Here is a 20,072-nt window from a genome sequence, read left to right on the forward strand (position 1 = left end):
GACCCAGCCAATTAACATGACATCATATTCAAATCAACCAACACTTAAAATTGAACAAACCAAACACTGTCTAGAACAGTGTGTCTCAACCACATTCCTGGAGGCCCACCAGCACTGGATGTTTTGGATGTCTCCTTTGTCTGTCAAACCCTTTACAGGTCTTTCAGTCCCTGCTAATGAGCTGATGATCTGAATCAGGTGTGTTTGGTTAAGCAAACATAGAAAATGTGCAGAGCTGGGGGTCCTCCAGAAACATGGTTGAGAAACACTGGACTAAAATAACACCATATATAACAGCTATTGGTATTACAAAGTTTTACATTTCTTAACATTGTACATTTCAATAAACAACACTTTTCCTAAACACTCACTGGTATGAATAAAAACCCAATTGAAAAAAGCCCTTCTGATGTCATCTTGAGTATGTGCAATGATCATAATCACGATAGTGCGCTTGAATCACAGATGGTGGCTGTTTTGTGAGTAACATTAGATTTGCAATCAAGCTTCATACTTTCACACCCCACAGCATGAGCTGTGAAGCGCCGTCCACATGTTGCAGTCAGACTGTGATCTCATGGCTTTATCACAATGACTCACATATAAAACACAGACCCTTACGCTCTGAACTGGGTGGACCGCCAGTCTCTATATTAAATCCAGACGTCCCACCGCGACTGCCAAACGTAGGAAATGACCTACGATGCGTCAGTGTGTAAAACTACAACGTCACAGAGGGATTGGAAAAGGGATCTAGGAGGAGGTGTGTATGTATGTGTGTGTGTTGGGGTGAGGGGCTGGACTTCCAGGAAAGTCTATTTACTATGGCAGCAGTGGATGTGAGGAGACTGCCAACGGAGATGTTTATGAACCAGAGAAACTGAGAAAAACACTGAAGGATGAAGCAAGTGTCAGATGTTCGTTACGGATTTACTTTTTGTGGGAGCTTGCATTAAATATTTCTATGATGGTTCATCTGAGTTGCTACACTGAAAGAGTTTTTAGGAGTCTGCTGTCTCCTTGTGGCAGACACAAATATTACAAGGGAACATGTCAAATGACCAGCAAAAGAAAAAAAGTGTGTTTTGAGTACCAACTACACTGTAAAAAATGCTGGGTTCCACACAATTCCTTCATGTCCCAACACAAATTGACTTAATTTACTTAATCGTGTTTTTGAAAATTAAAATTGATTGAAAAGGCCAGGAGAAAAGGGGGGGGGGGGGGGGGGGGGGTGGGGTTTTGCAGTTAGGCTAATTTAGGCTACTATTTAATTATGAGACTTGAAATACCGCATTTTTGTGACGTTTTAGGCACTGTTTTTGCTGAAATAGATTGTCAGATGGTCATGATAACCAAAAAATAACATTTGAAAATTAATGGATGACAACAATAGCCAAAATAGTATTCAAATGAATTTTAATGAGCCGTTCACACCTTTTCATTGGTCATTTTTTTGTTTCCAAGGTTCAAGATTTAGAATAAAAGTTACTTGTAAAATATTTTCTCCATTTAAAAACAATACAGTAGCGAAAGATGACTTCATTTACGTAAGATTGCATGTTTTCTTGCACAGCTGTGTTGAACTCATGAAAAATAATTGTTTGCATTGGCCAAAACTGATTAGCTGAACCGAAGTGGCAGCCAACAAAGGATTCCACTTGGTCTTAAAGCCTTTTTCGATGGGTTGCTTTCACTATTTATGATGGCATAGCAGTTAAACTAGGACAAATGAGCTCATGTATGAGACAACTTCTGGACCTTTGTGAGGGGTGGGTCTTTCACAAACAGCAAAACTCATTTTTTTGAGTGTACACTGAAAAAAATATTTTTTGCTAAAATGTTGCAAACAATTTATATGGGCTGATTTTAAACAAAGAAATTAAAGTTAGAAATATTTAACTTAATTTTGTTTGTTTAAAGTCAGCACAAATAAATTGCTTGCAACCACTTACCTTAAAAAAAGTAGTAAATCCATTTAATAATTTTTTTAGCGTACAGTCAAGTTTGTCAAGCTTCTTATTTTGCTTCCATTTTAGTTTTGGTCAATTTTTACTTCAGGTTTAATTTATTTAAACTTATTTCATTGGCTTCTGGTTCATGTTGATTCTGTAAACTAACTTTAGAAGATTTAGGAATAAAAAATATATATAATCATTGCACTGAAACAAAACAAAAGCAGATTATTATTATTTTTTTAATTATTTAGCAAAGAAGTTTCATTGAGATTTAAAATCTCTTTTACTAGAGAAACCCAGCCAAGGAAACAGCCGAACAGTAAAACAATTTTGAAATACATAAACAGCACATAACAACTACATTTCATCAGTCCTCTCAACAAAAACAATTACATACTGCTCTCTTTATTATGCCTTTAAATTCACAGAAAGGCACAGTTTTATTTAGTTTTAAGTCTTTTTGCAACTTAGTCCATGCCCAATAAGAAAATACAGTTTTAGCCAGCTCTAGATGTCATTAATCATTCATCATAACACATATTTTGTGAAATAATATTAATATTAAATAATATCATTATTGTTTTATATAAATTTTTTTCAAATGGAATTTGTCTTACAAGTTACAAAAAAAATTACATAAATAAATATTTTTGTGGAAACCACATTTCTTTTGATCAATAAGTTTGAATTTACTGTCTAAGAAATAATGGGTTATTTAAACCTAAATTGGGTAAAAAAAAAAGTGTGCCTATCACACCAAGAATTGGGCTGAAATAACCCAGCATTTTTTTTAGTATAGGGTTACAAACCTTTTGAAACATTAGTTTCACTAGTCTGAAACTAAATAACATGAATATTTTAGTAATATTTATAAAATATTAACTAAACAAGTTTTTTTTCTCTAAAAGAAAATCCATCTTCAAACCTTTAAATAAACAGTGTTAGCATACATTTTTTAATGATTGACTTCTAAACGAATAAACAAAACAGTACTATGAACAGGTACTCATTCATTCTTTCGTTTTCTTTTTGGCTTAGTCTCTTTATTAATCAGTGGTCGCCACAGTGGAATGAACCGGCAACTTATCCAGCAGATGTTTTACGCAACGGATGCCCTTCCAGCTGCAACCCAACACTGGAAAACACTCATTCACGCTCGCATTCACACACATACACTACGGCCAAGTTAGCTTATTGAATTCACCTATAGAGCATGTCTTTGGACTGTGGGGGAAACCGGAGCAAACTCCAAACTCATGCTACGGTTTCCCTCACAGTCTAAAGAGATGCACTATAGGTGAACTAAATCTAATTTGGCCATAGTGTATGTCTGTGAATGAGTGTGTATAGATGTTTCCCAGTGCTGGGTTGCAGCTGGAATAACATCCGCTGTGTAAAACATCTGCTGGATAAGTGAGCGGTTCAAAATACAGTAAAGAAACTCACAAGCCAAAAATGTATTTACATTTATTTATTCATGTATTAACAGATCCAACCAGATCAAGGTAAATACATGTCACCTTTTGGGAAACTGAAAAGACTTTAAACTTGTAACAAAAATATAAGAAATTCTCTGTCCAGAGCAGTTACATTAAATAACATTTCAGCCAACGCTTTTTAGCCTTCAATTTAGTGACCTTGTTATTTTTCACACCATCCTCGACACAACCGTATCACAACGATGCTTCAAACGTCATAATACACAACAGCAAAGACTTAAAGAATTAAGTTATCACTGAACCCATTGCGTATTAATGATGCCACACAGATCACAACATCATCACTGACTATATACACATTGCAGTGGCTGTAGGCAGATGAAAAACCTCTTGTGATGGAATGTAAAATCCAACACATTAAAACAATTTTCTTCATAGTCAGCATTAAAGGGGTAGTGCACAAAAAAAAAAAAGTAATTAATTTATTCACAATTTATACATGTTTGAGTTTCTGTTAAACACAAAAAAATATTCTGAAGAATGTTGCAAGCCAATAGTCATTGCCTTTCTTTATTGTCTTGCTATGAAATTTTAATAACTACCATTTAATAAAAACAAAATAAAAAAAGTAAATGAAATGTAAATGGAAAGGTAAATTCATTTTTGGGTGAACTTCCCCTTTAATAATTACACCAGAGTGCATAAAACAACACCAAGGCACACACATCCTGCATACATACTAACAAAATAACACTTTAAAGGATAGGTCAACCCAAAAACGTTCTGTCTAACACTCATTTAAAGCCTTTTTCTTTTGAACGTACACATACACAAACAAACAAACAAACAATACTTTGAAACTGGCAGCCACTGACGTCAGCAGTATTTGCTTCCTAATATTCAACAGTATCCAAAATTCCTTGTACGTTCATCAAATATAAAACCATTTATTTGTTGACAGAAGTGACAGAGCTTTAATTTCTGGGTGAACCATCCCTTTTAAAACGGATAAATTAGAATGCAAAGAAAAAAGGCTACCAAAAAGACAATGGCACCAACAAAAGTACTCAAACTCACAACATCTTTTGACGACAAACATTTACTTGAGACAGCAGTAAAATGATGAGTGTCTGATGTGGAAAGCAGTGATGATGAAAGCACTGGGGAAATAGAGAGAGAGAGAGAGAGAGGGTAGACCAGCTCCAGGTTCACTATGACCACAGCAGAGGTGGATGGATAGAGGGATTCTCTCAGAATCCGGATGGTGTGAGGACGTTCATGTCCCGGTGTTTGAGTTTGTGAGGACGGGTCACCTGTCTCTTTCCATCCATGGTGGGGATCTCCATCTTGGGGGGAGCTTTGAAATTTGTTGGATCTTCAGCCAAGCGGGTGGCCTGGGCCTTCATTACTTCCATTGGGGTGGGTTTCTGAGCGCCCTTATAGGACTGCAGGGCAAAGCCCCCTGTGAACACACAGGAATGACGTTGACGTTGACATTGACGGCGAAGTCTGATGAACCGCAAACATCCAAAGCAATGCATGTGTGAAAAATGCTCCGCAGAGTTTTATTGTGTTTTATATACAGCAGCAGTAAGTTCCTCTTAGTAAATTTGAATGGTTGAGCAGTGTTAATGGAGAGATGGAAGGCATTAGACAAACCAGAGAAGATTGGTGGTGTAAATGATGTAGCATAAGATATAAAATGGTGTGATACAAAGTTTGGGATCTGTAATTATTCTGAAATGGAGGCTTTTATACTTAGTGAGGTTGTAATATGGTTTTATAATGTAAAATATGTGTTTTATATTTTAGTGTAGTTAAAAACGCCATTCATCTCATGATGGGAAAGCTGAATTTTCTGTTGTCTTTAGTGTCACATAATACTTTAGAAATCATTCTAATATGTGGATTTGATGCTAAATCTTTTGCAACATTTACCAAATACTCTCTGAACCAAGTAAATTTTACTGAGGATTTTGCGGTGTAATTCTAAAGGGGTCACACCAGAAGCGCCGCTCTGCGACGCGCAGCATCGCGCCACGCATTTCAGAAATATAAACATAGGTTTCTATCAGGGTACACACCGTTGCCGCAAAATGCCGGCCGTCCGCAGCGCCCAGCCACGACTCAGGACACTGTTCATATTTCTGCTGCGCCAGAGCACCATCTGAATACTTTCATTTTAAATTGCATTTTAAATTGCATGGTGTGCTATACTTATGGTGCGTCGCCGAGCGGTGCTTCTGGTGTGTGACCCCCTTAACAAACTTCTACCCATTGCCTGTTCTGTGTACTCATTATATACATTTTAAATAATTATCTACATAAAATGATGTTAATAAAATCTAACTTTGATTTTATTTTTCTCCTTCATAAAAATTTTTTTTTTTTTTAAAAACTGTCACAATCAGAAGAAACAATCAAGATGAAACAAGACCTGAAGAAATGTGGATATGTGGCTGCGTGATTTGGCCTAAAATCAAAATCTCAATAAATTGAACATTTCAACTCGATAACGATCAATAAACAATTATTTTATTTATTTATTTTATTCACTGAAAATTTTTGGACAGCATTACAAGTGAGATATTTTTTATAGAAGGGTGAACATCAACATTGAACAACTGAAATTAAAATGCACATTGCCTAAAACGAAGACTCCATGACTCCACACGCAGCAAGTAATCGAAAATTAAAAAAAAAAAATTGACACAAAAGTTAGATCGATTATAGGTTCTTAATTCTTTTTGATTAACCGCACAGCCCTAGTGCATGTGCATGACATGAGCACGCATACCGTAAATGAGTAAAAATACATTATTGCTGCTTTTAGCTATTGGAAAGGGAAAAGCACAAGTATGAATCTTTATAAATGCATATGTCTGGAGTACCAGTTCTCATGCATGTGAGCAAATAAACTACAAAAAAAAGTAGTAAACTTCAGGCTTTACTCACTCTAAATAACTTAATTTCAATCTAATGGTTTAATAACTTATTACTTGCGTTTATTCATAGTAATAAGCTGTCTGATGAGGTTTGTCAAATGTCACCACAGGAAACACTGGATTTTTTAGTACATCAATTAAATTATGAGTAGATTGGAAATAAATCAACAAGGTTGTAAACAATACATTTAATTATGACAAAAAGCAAAATACCACAATCTACTATTATTATATCCCATGTGAAGCAGAAATGATAGCATTCATAACTGAGCAATCATGCTGATTGTTCTTACGACTGACTGTTTCATTGACAGTCAAAATTAATTACTTGCACAAAAAGGATCATTTTGAGATTAAAAGAGATATGCAGAAGTAGTTTTCAAAGTGTAAACTGCATCATGTGCTTTACCTGATGTGTCTGGATCTGTACCTGGGTCAGTAGTGGACTTGCTGACTTGAGGCCGAGGTCCAAAAACCCCCCAGCGCTCTATAGGTCCCTCAGCTGAAGCCAGATCTCCACTGGAGCTGGTGCTCATTTCAGAGCCAGTGAGAGAAGCGGTGGAGCCTTGACTGCTGAACCAACCCCTGCCACACACACACACACACACACACACACACACACACACACACACACCATACTGTTTTTCAGCCATCAACATGATTAATGCAAAACAAAGTGTGTGAAGCCATTGACTGTTTCAGTACCTGCGCTTCTGCTTGGGTGAGGATTGAGGAGTCCCAGCAGGCGTAGACTGATTAGATGATGGCTGTTTCTCTTCTTTGGCATCCGTGCTTTGCATTTGAAGCTTCTACAACATCCAAAACACAATTTATGGTTTTTAAAAGCTTGCTGAAAGAGCCTCCTGAATTCCTACCTATTAGTGTGGAACCATACTCTCATGCTGAGACCCAGACTTAGGTAGAAGTACAAGTGCTCTATCAAAAAAGTGACTTGAGTAAAAGTTGAAGTGCTCTTTAGGCACCATACTTAAATGGCAGTACTAAAGTAGTCAACATTTTTTGTACTTAAGTATTGCAAGTTTATTCTAATATTTACATACATTTAGCAGACGCTTTTATCCAAAGCGACTTACAAATGAGGACAAGGAAGCAATTTACACAACTATAAGAGCAGCGAACAAGTGCTATAGACGTTTCAGGAGTGTAAAGTCTAAGAAGCAAAGCATTAGAATTTTTTTGTGTGTGTGTGTGTGTGTGTGTGTGTGTGTGTGTGTGTGTGTGTGTGTGTGTGTGTGTGTGTGTGTGTGTGTGTGTGTGTGTGTGTGAGTGAGTGAGTGAGTGAGTGAGTGAGTGAGTGAGTGAGTGAGAGAGAGAGAGAGAGAGAGAGACTCTGCTGTTCTGATGTAGTTAGGGAGTTCATTCCACCAACTGGGCAGATTGAATGCGAGAGTTCGGGAAAGTGATTTCTTCCCTCTTGGGCATGGAACCACGAGACGTTCATTCACAGAACGCAAGTTTCTGGAGGGCACATAAATCTGCAGAAGTGAGAGCAGATAAGAAGGAGCAAAGCCAGAGGTCGCTTTGTAAGCAAACATCAGAGCTTTGAATTTGATGCGAGCAGCAACTGGCAGCCAGTGCAAACGGGTGAGTAGCGGAGTGACATGTGCTCTTTTGGGTTCATCAAAGACCACTCGTGCTGCTGCGTTCTGAAGCAGCTGAAGAGGTTTGATAGAATTAGCTGGAAGCCCGGCTAGTAGAGAGTTGCAATAATCCAGTTTGGAGAGAACAAGAGCTTGAACAATGATTTGAGCTGTATGTTCAGATAGGAAGGGTCGGACCTTTCTGATGTTATAGAGTGCGAATCTGTAAGATCGAGCAGTTCTAGAAATGTGGTCAGAGAAGTTTAGTTGGTCATCAATCGTTACTCCAAGGCTTTTTACAATTTTGAATGCAGTAATGGTTGCCCCATCCATCTGGATTGAAAAGTTATGGTGTAGAGTCGGGTTGGCAGAAACTTCAAGCATTTCCGTTTTCGCGAAGTTAAGTTGAAGATGATGATCTTTCATCCAGTGTGAAATGTCTGACAGGCAGGCTGAGATGCGAGCTGGAACCGAGTAATCATCAGGGTGAAAAGAGAGGTATAGCTGGGTATCATCAGCATAGCAGTGGTAGGAAAATCCATGTTTCTGGATGACTGGTCCTAAGGATATCGTGTAGATGGAGAAGAGAAGTGGCCCAAGAACAGAGCCCTGAGGTACCCCAGTGTTTAGATGCTGTAGGTTGGACACCTCTCCCCTCCAAGACACCCTGAATGACCTGTCAGAGAGGTAAGATCTGAACCATTGAATAACAGCGCCTGCAACGCCCAGTGACTCAAGCGTAGATAGCAAGATCTGGTGGTTTACAGTGTCAAAAGCAGCTGATAAATCCAGCAAGATCAGGACAGATGATTTAGAGTCTGCTTTAGCCAGTCTGAGATCCTCCACAACTGAGAGCAGGGCAGTCTCAGTTGAGTGGCCTTTCTTAAAGCCGGATTGCTTGTTGTCCATGAGGTTGTTTTGAGTAAGAAAGTCCAGGACTTGATTGAACACTACTTTCTCCAAAATCTTGGCCATGAATGGAAGCAGGGGTACCGGTCGGTAGTTTTCAAGTAGCGTTTGATCCAGGTTGGGTTTCTTTAGCAGTGGGGTTACCCTAGCCTGCTTAAATGAAGTAGGGAATAAACCAGAGTCAAGAGATGTGTTAATTATGTGAGTCAGTGTTGGTATGACTGCAGGAGAAATGGCTTGCAAGAGATGAGAGGGAATGGGATCAAGCGGACAGGTGGTTGCATGGCTAGATAGCACGAGATTGGACACCACAGACTCAGAGAGCTGGGAAAAAGAGGTGAGTGTGTGTGGTGTTGGTTGTGTATCTTGCGTGTTTGTTGTAGGCGCCGCAAACTGAGCACTGATTTTTGCAGTTTTGGTGCAAAAGAATGTAGCAAAGTCATCAGTAGTGAGTGTGGAGGATGCGGGTGGAGGAGGAGGACAGAGGAGGGAGGAAAATGTTTTAAAAAGCAAGCGAGGACTGGTGGCACTGTTGACTTTCTGACGAAAGTACGTCTGCTTTGCAGAAGTAACCTCAGCCGAGAAAGAGGACAGAAGAGTTTGGTATGTTATGAGCTGTTCAGGATTTTTAGTTTGCGCCACATTCTCTCTGCAGCCCGAAGTTTAGAGCGATGCTCACGTAGAACATCAGAGAGCCAGGGTGCAGGAGGACTGGCACGGGCTGGCTTGGATGTAAGAGGACATAGTCTGTCTAGACATGATGCTAGAGTGGGGCAAAGTGTATCAGTGGCACTGTTCGTATCAAGTGCAGCGAGTTTGCAAGATGGAGGAAGAGAGTCTGTAACAATGGTGGATAGTCTATTGGGTGAGAGAGAGCCATTTATTACATAAATAGCCATTTATTACATAAATACTGAAAGTAAAAGTATTGTGTTTTGTAGTTATTTTAAAAAAGCAGTCAAGACATCATATTGTTTTGTTTATTTTAAATATCTTTTTTGGGGCACATGATTAAGCAGAACATATGTACATATACACACACATACACATACATATATACATACACATACATATATATATATATATATATATATATATATATATATATATATATATATATATATATATATGTGTGTGTGGGTGTGTGTGTGTGTATATATATGTATATGTATATAAATAACATCGCAGCGTGTGAACATCGCAGTGTGTTATAAACCGCGGGTAGCTAACGTTAACTTATCTAACGGTAGCACTTACGGATAGCTCAAATAACTGTGTTTTGTGTATTATAATAATTTTACCTTGATATGGTTCTTCAAATTCGAAAGTAAATTTTTGAAGGCCATTATTTCACAATTTTTTGGGAGGCAGAGTTTGCACTTCATTCTATATGAATTGTCTTTCACTACGACAAATGCAAACATGGACTCTAAATAGGGCCACAGGTGGTCTTTTTTCCTCATCGCATCGAACAGTTGAAAGTGAAGGAGTTGAAGCTGGAATTTCAGGGTTTTCCATGTCGAAAACAAACTAAAAGTGCTCTCAATGCAGGCAGGCAGCGCTATCTTCTTTGATCACCTGAATGATGATGAGCCAGCTTATTCAAAGCTGTGACACAGCCATCTGCTGCTCTAGCAGTGATAATGTGGGTTTGGAATGATTTGTAACATTTTTATAATTGTAACGAGCAACTATGCAGCACATAAAAAAAATCTATCAGAGTAAAAGTATTAAACTCATCGAAAATATGTACTGAAGTAAAAGTGTAAGTAGGAAAAAAAAAAAAAATATATATATATATATATATATATATATATATATATATATATATATATATATATATATATATATATATATATATATACTCCAGTAGAGTACAGAAACAGCCTTTTAGTACTTTAGTACAGTGGTGAAGTAGTTCTACTTAGTTACTATACATCTCTGGTCCCCAGCTATGTAACAGCATTGGTATGACATGGTATGATAACATAGCTTTTTATTACGACAGAATGAAAGTATGATAGTTCCTAGTCACGTCGACCTAGAAAATACGGTACATCACCAAATATGTAGTGCAGAATCTGGTAAAACGTGAACGTGCCTTTCCCTTCAGGCACTAGTGGAGCAGACTGGGTCAATGGACCAATCACAGCAGATTAGCATTGCGCTAAGGAGAGGTTTGGGAACAAATGAAACACTGAACAAATCATATGGGAGTCGTTGGGATAATTAGGTAAAAATAAATGCATATTATAAGACAATTAAAGTGTTTTTGACCTTGCATGCATACCAGAAATATGACAAAATATGACCTTTTTTATTGGTTAATAGGAGCTCTTTAAATAGGAAAATGATCAATACCCTTTTTAGACAATTTAGTGAGATGCTAATGGTCTAATCCGATTCAATGACTTATGCTAAGCTACGCAAAAAGTGCTCTTGGCAGACCTGAGGATCTAAAAATGTTAAAACCAACTCAGCCTATTTCCAAAAACAGTGAAGTGTAAAACTGGAACTAACAGAAATCTATAACTACCAGAATAGCCACAGTGGTTATTAACATTCACACAAGATTTTGTCATGTAATATTTACATTTGTAGACATAACTATTATACATACATAACTATTACACATACATAACTATTATTATTATACATAACTATTACACAGACATAATGACTGTTTTAAAGATGGTTATTTTGAGCTTATTTGACATAAATTAGGTCTCTCCACTGAAGCGTAAAAAGAGACTGAAAGAAACACAATAACAGTGGATGAATATAGATCTTTAAACTGACAAAACCTGTAGTTCACATCAAAAAAGCTGCTGAAACTGCATAAATGAATAAAGTAAAATGATGCGAGAGAGAGAGAGAGAGAGAGAGAGAGAGAGAGAGAGAGAGAGAGAGAGAGAGAGAGAGAGAGAGAGAGAGAGAGAGAGAGAGAGAGAGAGAGAAGCAGGTCTCGATACTGCAGAATCCTATTGTTACACATATGTATTGAAATATTGATTCCTTTGACAACACTTCTACCTACATGCATGGACTCTGCCAGACGGTGGTAGCGGGTCTCCTCTGCATTTAGGCCTTTGTGTGGAGTGTAGCCTGTATCAGTCAGTCCTGCCTGCTTCTCAAACTTATGCATGCTCTCCTGGGTCTGCTCTATATAGGAATAAAGCAGGTCCGATACAGATCACAAATTTCTTCCATCAGACAGCAGTTAACATTGAGAAATGTGAGTTAAGGTAACACACTTACTAATGATGAGGGAGTTCATGACAGAAGATGCTTTAGCTTTTACCACAGGGACTGGTTTAGTGGATTCAAAAGAAGCACTTTGTTTTACTCCTTCTGATTCATCTTCCTAAACATATACAGAAAACATCAAAAGAATTGTTAGTCCTCCTTACCTAAAAAAAGCAAGTTTTGGTATATGGCGCCCTCTGGTGGCACATATAAATGCGCAGGAAATTTATTATTAGAAACATTATAATTCTGTCTAAAACACTAAATTAATTAAACTGAATTGTGTATGAAGAAGGTCGCTGGTTCGAGCCTCGGCTGGGTCAGTAGGCTAAATTGTCCATAGTGTATGAGTGTGAATGAATGTTTAGATGTTTCCCAGAGATGGGTTGCAGCTGGAAGGGCATCCACTGCGTAAAACATATGCTGGATAAGTTGGCGGTCATTCCGCTGTGATGACCCCAGATTAATAAAGGGACTAAGCCGAAAGGAAAATGAATTAAATTTGTTTTGTGACAATTGTAATATCTTTTAACATTTTTACAACAGTAGTGAGGGATATATACAGTGCTCAGCATAATTGAGTACAGCTCATTTTGAAAATTTATATTTTTATCCATTTCTCAGTGAAAAAGGCAATGAATTTTGGTGTATTTAAACAAAACAGATTTATTAAACAGATATATTTATTAAAATTATTTTTAGTCGCCAGACATATTTAGAAATTAAAAGATAATACAATTAAATTTAAGCTAAATATTGCACAAAAAAAAAAAAAAAAAAAAAAGACAACCTACAATATTTCAAGAAAATTTCTCTTTCTTTTTTTGTTTCTCTTGATTTTTCCTCTTTTTTTAAAATTGTATTTAATATTTTTCTATAACATAAATCTGGGTGTATTAGTTTTTGGACCATTATCGAAAGTTATTTTGTTAGATAAGCTCCAGATTTGGCTTCAGTACTGACTAATCTAATGTATATGCACAAATATAATTTTGTTTAGCTTCCTATTAAAAATATGACTATAAAAGATAGATTTGGGGGTTTAGTGTTTTCTGAATGCACCATGGGTCTGGGAGTAATGCAACTTCATTTCTCTGTATGTCTGTAAATGTGGCAAAGCTGACAATAAAGCTGACTTTGATTAACACAATATCAAACACCCTAGCCAGATTATTTTTTCAAACCTCATTTTAATGTATAAATTATACAAATTCTATTATTTAAGGTGATTGTGTAACTAAAGACTGTCTAAATGAATTTCATTATACACCCATAATTAATATAATAATACATTTGTATGCAGTAATAAAATAAAAAACAGACAAAAATCTGAAAATGTATGAAACATTTATTTACAAAAGAAAACTTTTAAAACATGCAAAATGAGAGAACCTCTGACCAACAAAATCATAACACACAGGTACGTTAGGTTGAAATACAGATAAACATGAACAGACTTTGCACAATGAGTTGGTTTGACCTTTAGTTTAACAAAGAATAAGCACTGCACACGCACCTCAGCAAGTCGCGCAAACTTCCTCTCGGGTATAACAGGTCGCTTCCATAGGTTGCTGATATTAATGTCAGATGGAGGTGGAGACATGGGCCTCTCCAGGTTATCATCATAGCTGAGAGCTCGACGAGTCATCCCGGCAGGGATAGACATCCCTCCGAGGAGACCCTCTGAAGCACCTGGACCTGCTTCCAGGGCTTGGGTAAAAGAAAAGAATGCAGTCAGAAACATCTGAACAAAGTCACAATTTAATGCCTTAACAAAAAAACACTGATGTGATATAAATATGTTTAAGCTATTCAAATGCACTCTACTGGTCAAGTGTTTGAGATCAATAAGCTATCATTATTATAATTTTTATTTTTACTATCCTTTTATCTAGTTATCATTTTATTTAATATTTTCATTTTGAGATAGTGTTATAGTTTAAAATAGCTGTTTTCTTAATGTAGATTAAAATATTTTTTTTATTTATGTGATTTAAAGATCAATTTTCAGCATGTTTACTACAGTCCTTAGTCAGTGTCATGTGATCCTTCAGAAATCATTTTAATATGATTATCTGCTGCTCAAGAAACACACATATTATTATTGTCATTGACGAAACTGTTTGGATGCTTCTTATTTTTGTGCAAACCGATACAGCGCTACTTAAAAGCACCATTAAAATGGATTTACTTTAATTCATTGAGAACACATTTGAGCAATTCCAGTGTTATGGATGTGACATTTGCAGTAAAAAAATCAAAACATAAATTCACAGAGAAAGTATATTTCAACATTTTAGTGAAACATCTGTTTATATTTTCCAAGTGACCATAAAAGTCAGAGAGTTTACAGTATACATCATACTTTGTAGAAATTCTGTAAATTAAACTGCACAATACAAAAGAAAAAATACCAGTTAAAAAGATAAGAGTTGGCTCCCTATAGAACAAAAATGATTGACTATTTTATTTCACATTTTTGCATTTATATGGAAAAAGCTTTGTTATGGATGTGACGCCTCTCCGTTATGGATGTGACAGATGTGAAATTGCCACTTGTGTGACTTTGGTAAATCAATTATAATTGCTTGAAAACAATGGCAGAGACATTTGAGTATTTTAAAAGTACTGTCAAATACTTGCTTATACAAAAAAGTAGAAACGGTTCCACTATTTTGGTGAAAACTTTTTTTTCATGGCAAGGTTGACATTTGTATGGAATTGCTCATTACGTTGTTCAAGAGTGAAAGTAATTACAACAATTGTGGTTATTCAGAACTTTTTAAGTAAATTGTAATAGAACAGCAAACCAGCATATTATTATTATTATCTGATATCTGAATTATCATATATCATTGACGACTAGAGTAATTATGAATAAAATACATAAAAAAAACTACATGATAACAGCTATTATTCACATTTTTATCATTTTTACTGTATTTATGATCAAATAAATAAAGCCATGATAAGCACTGAGCAGAATAGATTTCTTTTTAAAAACACTAAAATGTGTTACTGATATTAATAGTGTAGATTTGACAAGACATTATGTCAACTAGGCATGGACCGGTATAAGATTCTGACAGTATGATAACCTTGGATAAAAATATCACGGTTTCACAGCTTTACGGTATTGTGATCATTGCTTTAAAATATATTCTTTTTAAATGTCTGGGTAAAAAACAAAAACTTTTTTTCCCCTTTGAACACTATATATTTTATTTTATCACTATATATATATTTTTTATCAAATGAATCACTGACTTTTGCTGTCTTCATTAGTTTCCAAAACACAGATTTCTTCACAATTTTTTTTTCTGCTGATGATTCTGTTGTCTAAAAAAACTCAAAACAAAACGTCAAAAAAAAAGGACTTGCATATACCGTAGGAATGCTATAGCAGAAAATTTTGCCGGTTTTAAAACCTTGACTTTTTCAAACCGCGGTATACCTTGAAAACGGTTATCGTCCCATGCCTAATGTTAACTGTATGCTCAGTGAGTAAAACATACAGGTTTCTCTCATTTACCTGGAAGATCTCCAGGTCTGGACACCATGGTTACGGAACAAAACTTTTCTGTTAGATCAGAAATGAAGAAAGCCTGGACAAACCCAATCAGGTCAGACCGAATCAAATCTACAGATCAAATCAAGAGATAGAAACAAGTAACATATTAACCAAGCATTTTTCGATCATAGGGCCAAAGAACCGTTCAGGATTCAGCCTCAGATTAATCATTAAACAGAAATACACAGTTCAGCAATCCTCTGGTTTGATGTTCAACTGAGTCTTTGCATCAATGAGCAATCATAATATCCTAAACAATGAATCAATGGACATTATTATTATTACATTATGACATTATTATTATTTTATTTTGTATTTGGTATTTTATATTATATTTACTTTTATTGTTGGTGTCACTTTATTTTGATGGTCCATTTGTTGAATTTAAGTTACTCTGCATCTACATGCCAACTAATTATCATAAGATTATAAGCAGACTGTTAGGTTGGGGTTAGGGTTAGTGTAAGTTGACATGTAGTTGCAAAGTTTATAATAGTCAGTTAAATGTCTGTTTAGCAGCAGTATCAACAGATATTAACTAGACAGTCTGCTAATACTCAAATGGACCATCAAAATAACGTGTCACCTTATTGTTTTATTTAGTCTCTGGGTAGTTTATTTTAAGTTCTGAAAGAACATTTCAAACTAGTTATGGGCAAAAAAAAAAAAAAAAAAAAAAAAAAAAAAAATTCAATATTTATATTTATAAAAAAAGAAAAAAAAGAAAGAAAATACTATTGAATTATTAGTATTGAATTATGACCCGGTATTGGATGTTAAATAGTGGACACCACTTGAAAACAAATAACAGTAATAATAATACACACTGTATTATTATTACTTGATGATGACCTATTACTGTTATGCACAAATCAGATTCATGTATTGTATTGGGGCACAAAAATAGATTGGGGCATTATAAAGTAATAATAATACAATTATTATTTTCTATCTGGTGTCCACTATTGAACTATTTGGTCACTTTTATGCCCAATGACAGACCCTACTGACAGCTTTAGCATCTATTTGCCATGACAAAGTCTGTCTTCTGGATAAAGGTTTGCTAAATTATTAAACAAAGATTGTTAAAACAATTTACCCGATTAATTGAAACAAGATATCTAAACAAAGTAATTCCTAGATATGTATATTGCAATAAATATCAAAAGTGTGGTTTAAGACACCTTAAATTAAATATTATGACATGTTTCTCTTACCAGTGAAGGGCAGCTGACGCACCACTGCTAAAGCACAGGTTGATCTTTCTGACAAGCTGAGGTTTGTTTATTCAGCATTGTGGGACACCAGGACGAGCACAGGCAGCAATCTGGAGAAGAGCCAAATGAGCCATTAAAACAAGTTATAAATGACTGCATAATAAACCAGTCGGCTGTGAAGCTATAACATGCCACAAAGTAGAAATGCACCTGAACGTGATGTATAATAACACTAAATCATACAATTTAAAAGCAGTAATTTGGTGGGTATCAGAGCATGTTGGCATTGGGATTACACCAGCTGTCCTGGTGATGTTACGTAATGCTTAGAGTCCTGATACCCAGTACATCAATAAAGCTAACAGACTAGCTGCGCAACAAACAAAACAGCCATCGTTAGCGTTGTTATCAAACATCATTTCGGTTAAGGTTGGAAATTCAAAAGGAACACTTTTACTGAATACCGGCTTGTATGTTTACAAATACAGCACTCTTTGTTGAACTGTATGTAAATGAGGCGAAGTAGCTGTTCAATCCAGTTTCGGCGACTTGAAACCGGTTTGGGGGGTGAGCTCGTGAACGCGCAAATCAATTGTTTTTACCTGCTTGAGTGTTCCCGCAGTTCCCCTGCAGCAGCTAAAAGTCCAGCGGAGGTACTGGGACAACTTGTAACCGAATGGCTAATTTGCACATCACAGACGGTTGAGAAGAGCTGACCTTCGTTTCTGCCATAACTTCCCCTTCATTGACAATAAGCCAACAGTCCAACACAGCTGGCTCTGCGGTTCTTGTGCATTCTCGCGAGACTTCAGCTTGTTATCGCAGCAGCTGATGCAGTGTGCCAACTAGCCGCACGGGGCATTAAAAGACCTACATACATAGAAACCATAGACTGTAAAAGATAGAAACCCACCCGCACTGTATTAGTTATTTATTCACCTGTACGTGGTAAAAACTGTTTTCTGTTATTTTAAGTATTACATGATATTTTCCTATTTGTCTATGGATATTGATGTTTCTGGCGGTCAAGGACGTCAATCAAAAAAGTTGTAAATTGCACTTTACCTGGATTAACAAGCTATTCACCTAAATACCCTAATGTTACTACCTTTTAAATGATAAACAAATCATAAGGTTGAGCTACAAATAGTCAAATTGCTTGACTAAATCAGTTATATGCTACATTGTAGACTCAATTTCACATCCTCGTGCCTCCTTGAGGTTGTTTTTATGGTTGCTTTACAACCCCCTGCTGCTACTTAGATACAAAATGAAAATAAATTATAAAAAATGAACGATCAGTTTATTGTTTTATCTTATTTTATAAATAAAATGCTTTTTTTTGTGTTTCCAGTGATGGGTTGCAGCTGGAAGGGCATCAGCTGCATAAAAAATAGGCTGGGTGAGTTGGCAGTTCCTTCTGCTGTGGCGAGCACTGATTAATAAAGGGACTAAGCGGAAAAGACAATGAATGAATAAATGAAGGCTTTTTTGTAAGTAATTGTCTGCAGGTAAACCTAACAGGCTGCACAATTTTTCAGACTTCAAAGTTCGGACACCACCAATCTTTGAGATTAATTGCCTCTTAAAGTTTACATTAATGTTTATATTAAATTAATTAATTCAAAGTAATTACTCTGGTAATCTTAAATAGTTTTTGAATGTAACTTGATTATTGTAGCTAATGTATGTAATATAAAAAAATACATACTATTAATATGTACTAAATGCATGACATTTATGCTCTGTGTTATTATATATATATATAATATATATAATACTGGGTTGCAGCTGAAAGGGCATCCACTGTGTAAAACCATAAAACATATGCTGGATAAGTTGGTGGTTCATTCTGCTGTGGCGACCCCTGATGAGTTAAGGAACTAAGCTGAAGGGAAATAAAATTATGTTATTATAGCAAGTATCTACACTGTAAAAAAATCCTGGTTGTCTTAAATTTTTAAGCTGAATCAAATTGACCTTATGAGTCCATTGAATTTCTATTATGTAAATGACTTAAAACAGCTTCCATACATTATAAAATTAAGTTAGAACATGATTATCTTAGATTAATAAATTACAATGAACTAAAAACGTATGCTGTCAGGACGAATTAATCAAATAATTTTTTCAGTGTAAAGTATAAACATGGTCTGGTGAAAACAAACTGTTCAAGTTCATATAATAATTGACATTAACCATCACTTCTGATTTGTGTTATAGTAATCTGCATACTTAAGACCTCACTGTGTCTTTATCTTCTCACAGGTTTGAGAATGCATCTCTTTGGAATAAGTGTATGTTTGTGCTGTACAAAGGAATTGAGAATCTGGACAGTCAGAGGGGCTCAGGGACTGACCCTATGGAGTTACATGGACTGATGAACTCTTTTAGGGAACCCCAGTGAACCAAGTGCAGCCAGTAAGTACTAATGGCCCCTTTTTAGGGTTTGGGTAAATGCAGGATGCCTTGGTGCTTTCTACCATGTTTTACAGTTTATAAAAAGTTACTATAGCAACTATAAACACTAATAAAATCTAATATAAAAATGATTAAATCTGATAATAATGTGTGATCACTTTACTAACCATAAATCTTATGTTAATGTTATACCCTTTCTGTTGATCAGTGCAATTGATTTCAATGTAGAGAAATAAATATTAGGTTCTAAAAGTCAGCAGGTTGAGAAGCTTTGTCTAATCAATATTATAGCTAATATAAAAGAGTACTAATTATCTCAAAAGACTCACTGTAATTGGCGTTACAGTGGCGCAGTGGGTAGCACAATTGCCTCACAGCAAGAAGGTCCCTGGTTCGAGCCTCGGCTGGGTCAGTTGGCATTTCTATGTGGGGTTTTCTCCAGGTGCCCTGGTTTCCCCCACAAGTCCACAGGTGAATTGAATAAACTAAATTGTCTGTAGTGTATGTGTGTGAATGGATGTTTCCCTGTGATGGGTTGCAGCTGAATGTAAAATATATGATGGATAAGTTGGCGGTTCATTCCACTTTGGCGACCCCTGATTAATAAAGGCACTAAGCCAAAAAGAAAACGAATGAATAACTGACTCTTTTGCTCGTTCAAACTACTTATTTTAAAATGAGCTGAAACAACACAATTCTTGAGATCATTGGGACAACTTAATTTTCAATCCAGATAATATGTTAAAAGTGTTAAGTTACCTTAAT

General features: G+C 36.0%; 1 protein-coding gene across 2 annotated transcripts; it reads right to left on the reverse strand.

Annotated features, from left to right (window-relative positions):
* Positions 1-3,414: 3,414 nt before the first annotated feature.
* On the reverse strand, positions 3,415-17,678 carry kiaa1191 (KIAA1191 ortholog). 2 transcript variants are annotated; one of them, XM_056446160.1, is made up of 9 exons: positions 17,489-17,678; positions 16,887-16,996; positions 15,631-15,738; positions 13,615-13,808; positions 12,111-12,216; positions 11,890-12,014; positions 7,048-7,151; positions 6,752-6,927; positions 3,415-4,859 (listed from the first exon to the last, which is right to left on the reverse strand). In XM_056446160.1, exons 3-9 carry the CDS (start codon positions 15,656-15,658, stop codon positions 4,648-4,650), a joined length of 945 nt encoding a protein of 314 aa, XP_056302135.1. In that variant the 5' UTR covers positions 15,659-15,738; positions 16,887-16,996; positions 17,489-17,678; the 3' UTR covers positions 3,415-4,647. The 2 variants fall into 2 exon arrangements, with proteins under 2 accessions (XP_056302135.1, XP_056302136.1); XM_056446161.1 differs by having other exon boundaries at positions 6,773-6,927; positions 17,489-17,677.
* Positions 17,679-20,072: the final 2,394 nt, after the last annotated feature.

The sequence above is a fragment of the Danio aesculapii genome, chromosome 21 (genome assembly GCF_903798145.1).
Source record: "Danio aesculapii chromosome 21, fDanAes4.1, whole genome shotgun sequence".
Lineage (NCBI taxonomy): Eukaryota > Metazoa > Chordata > Actinopteri > Cypriniformes > Danionidae > Danio > Danio aesculapii.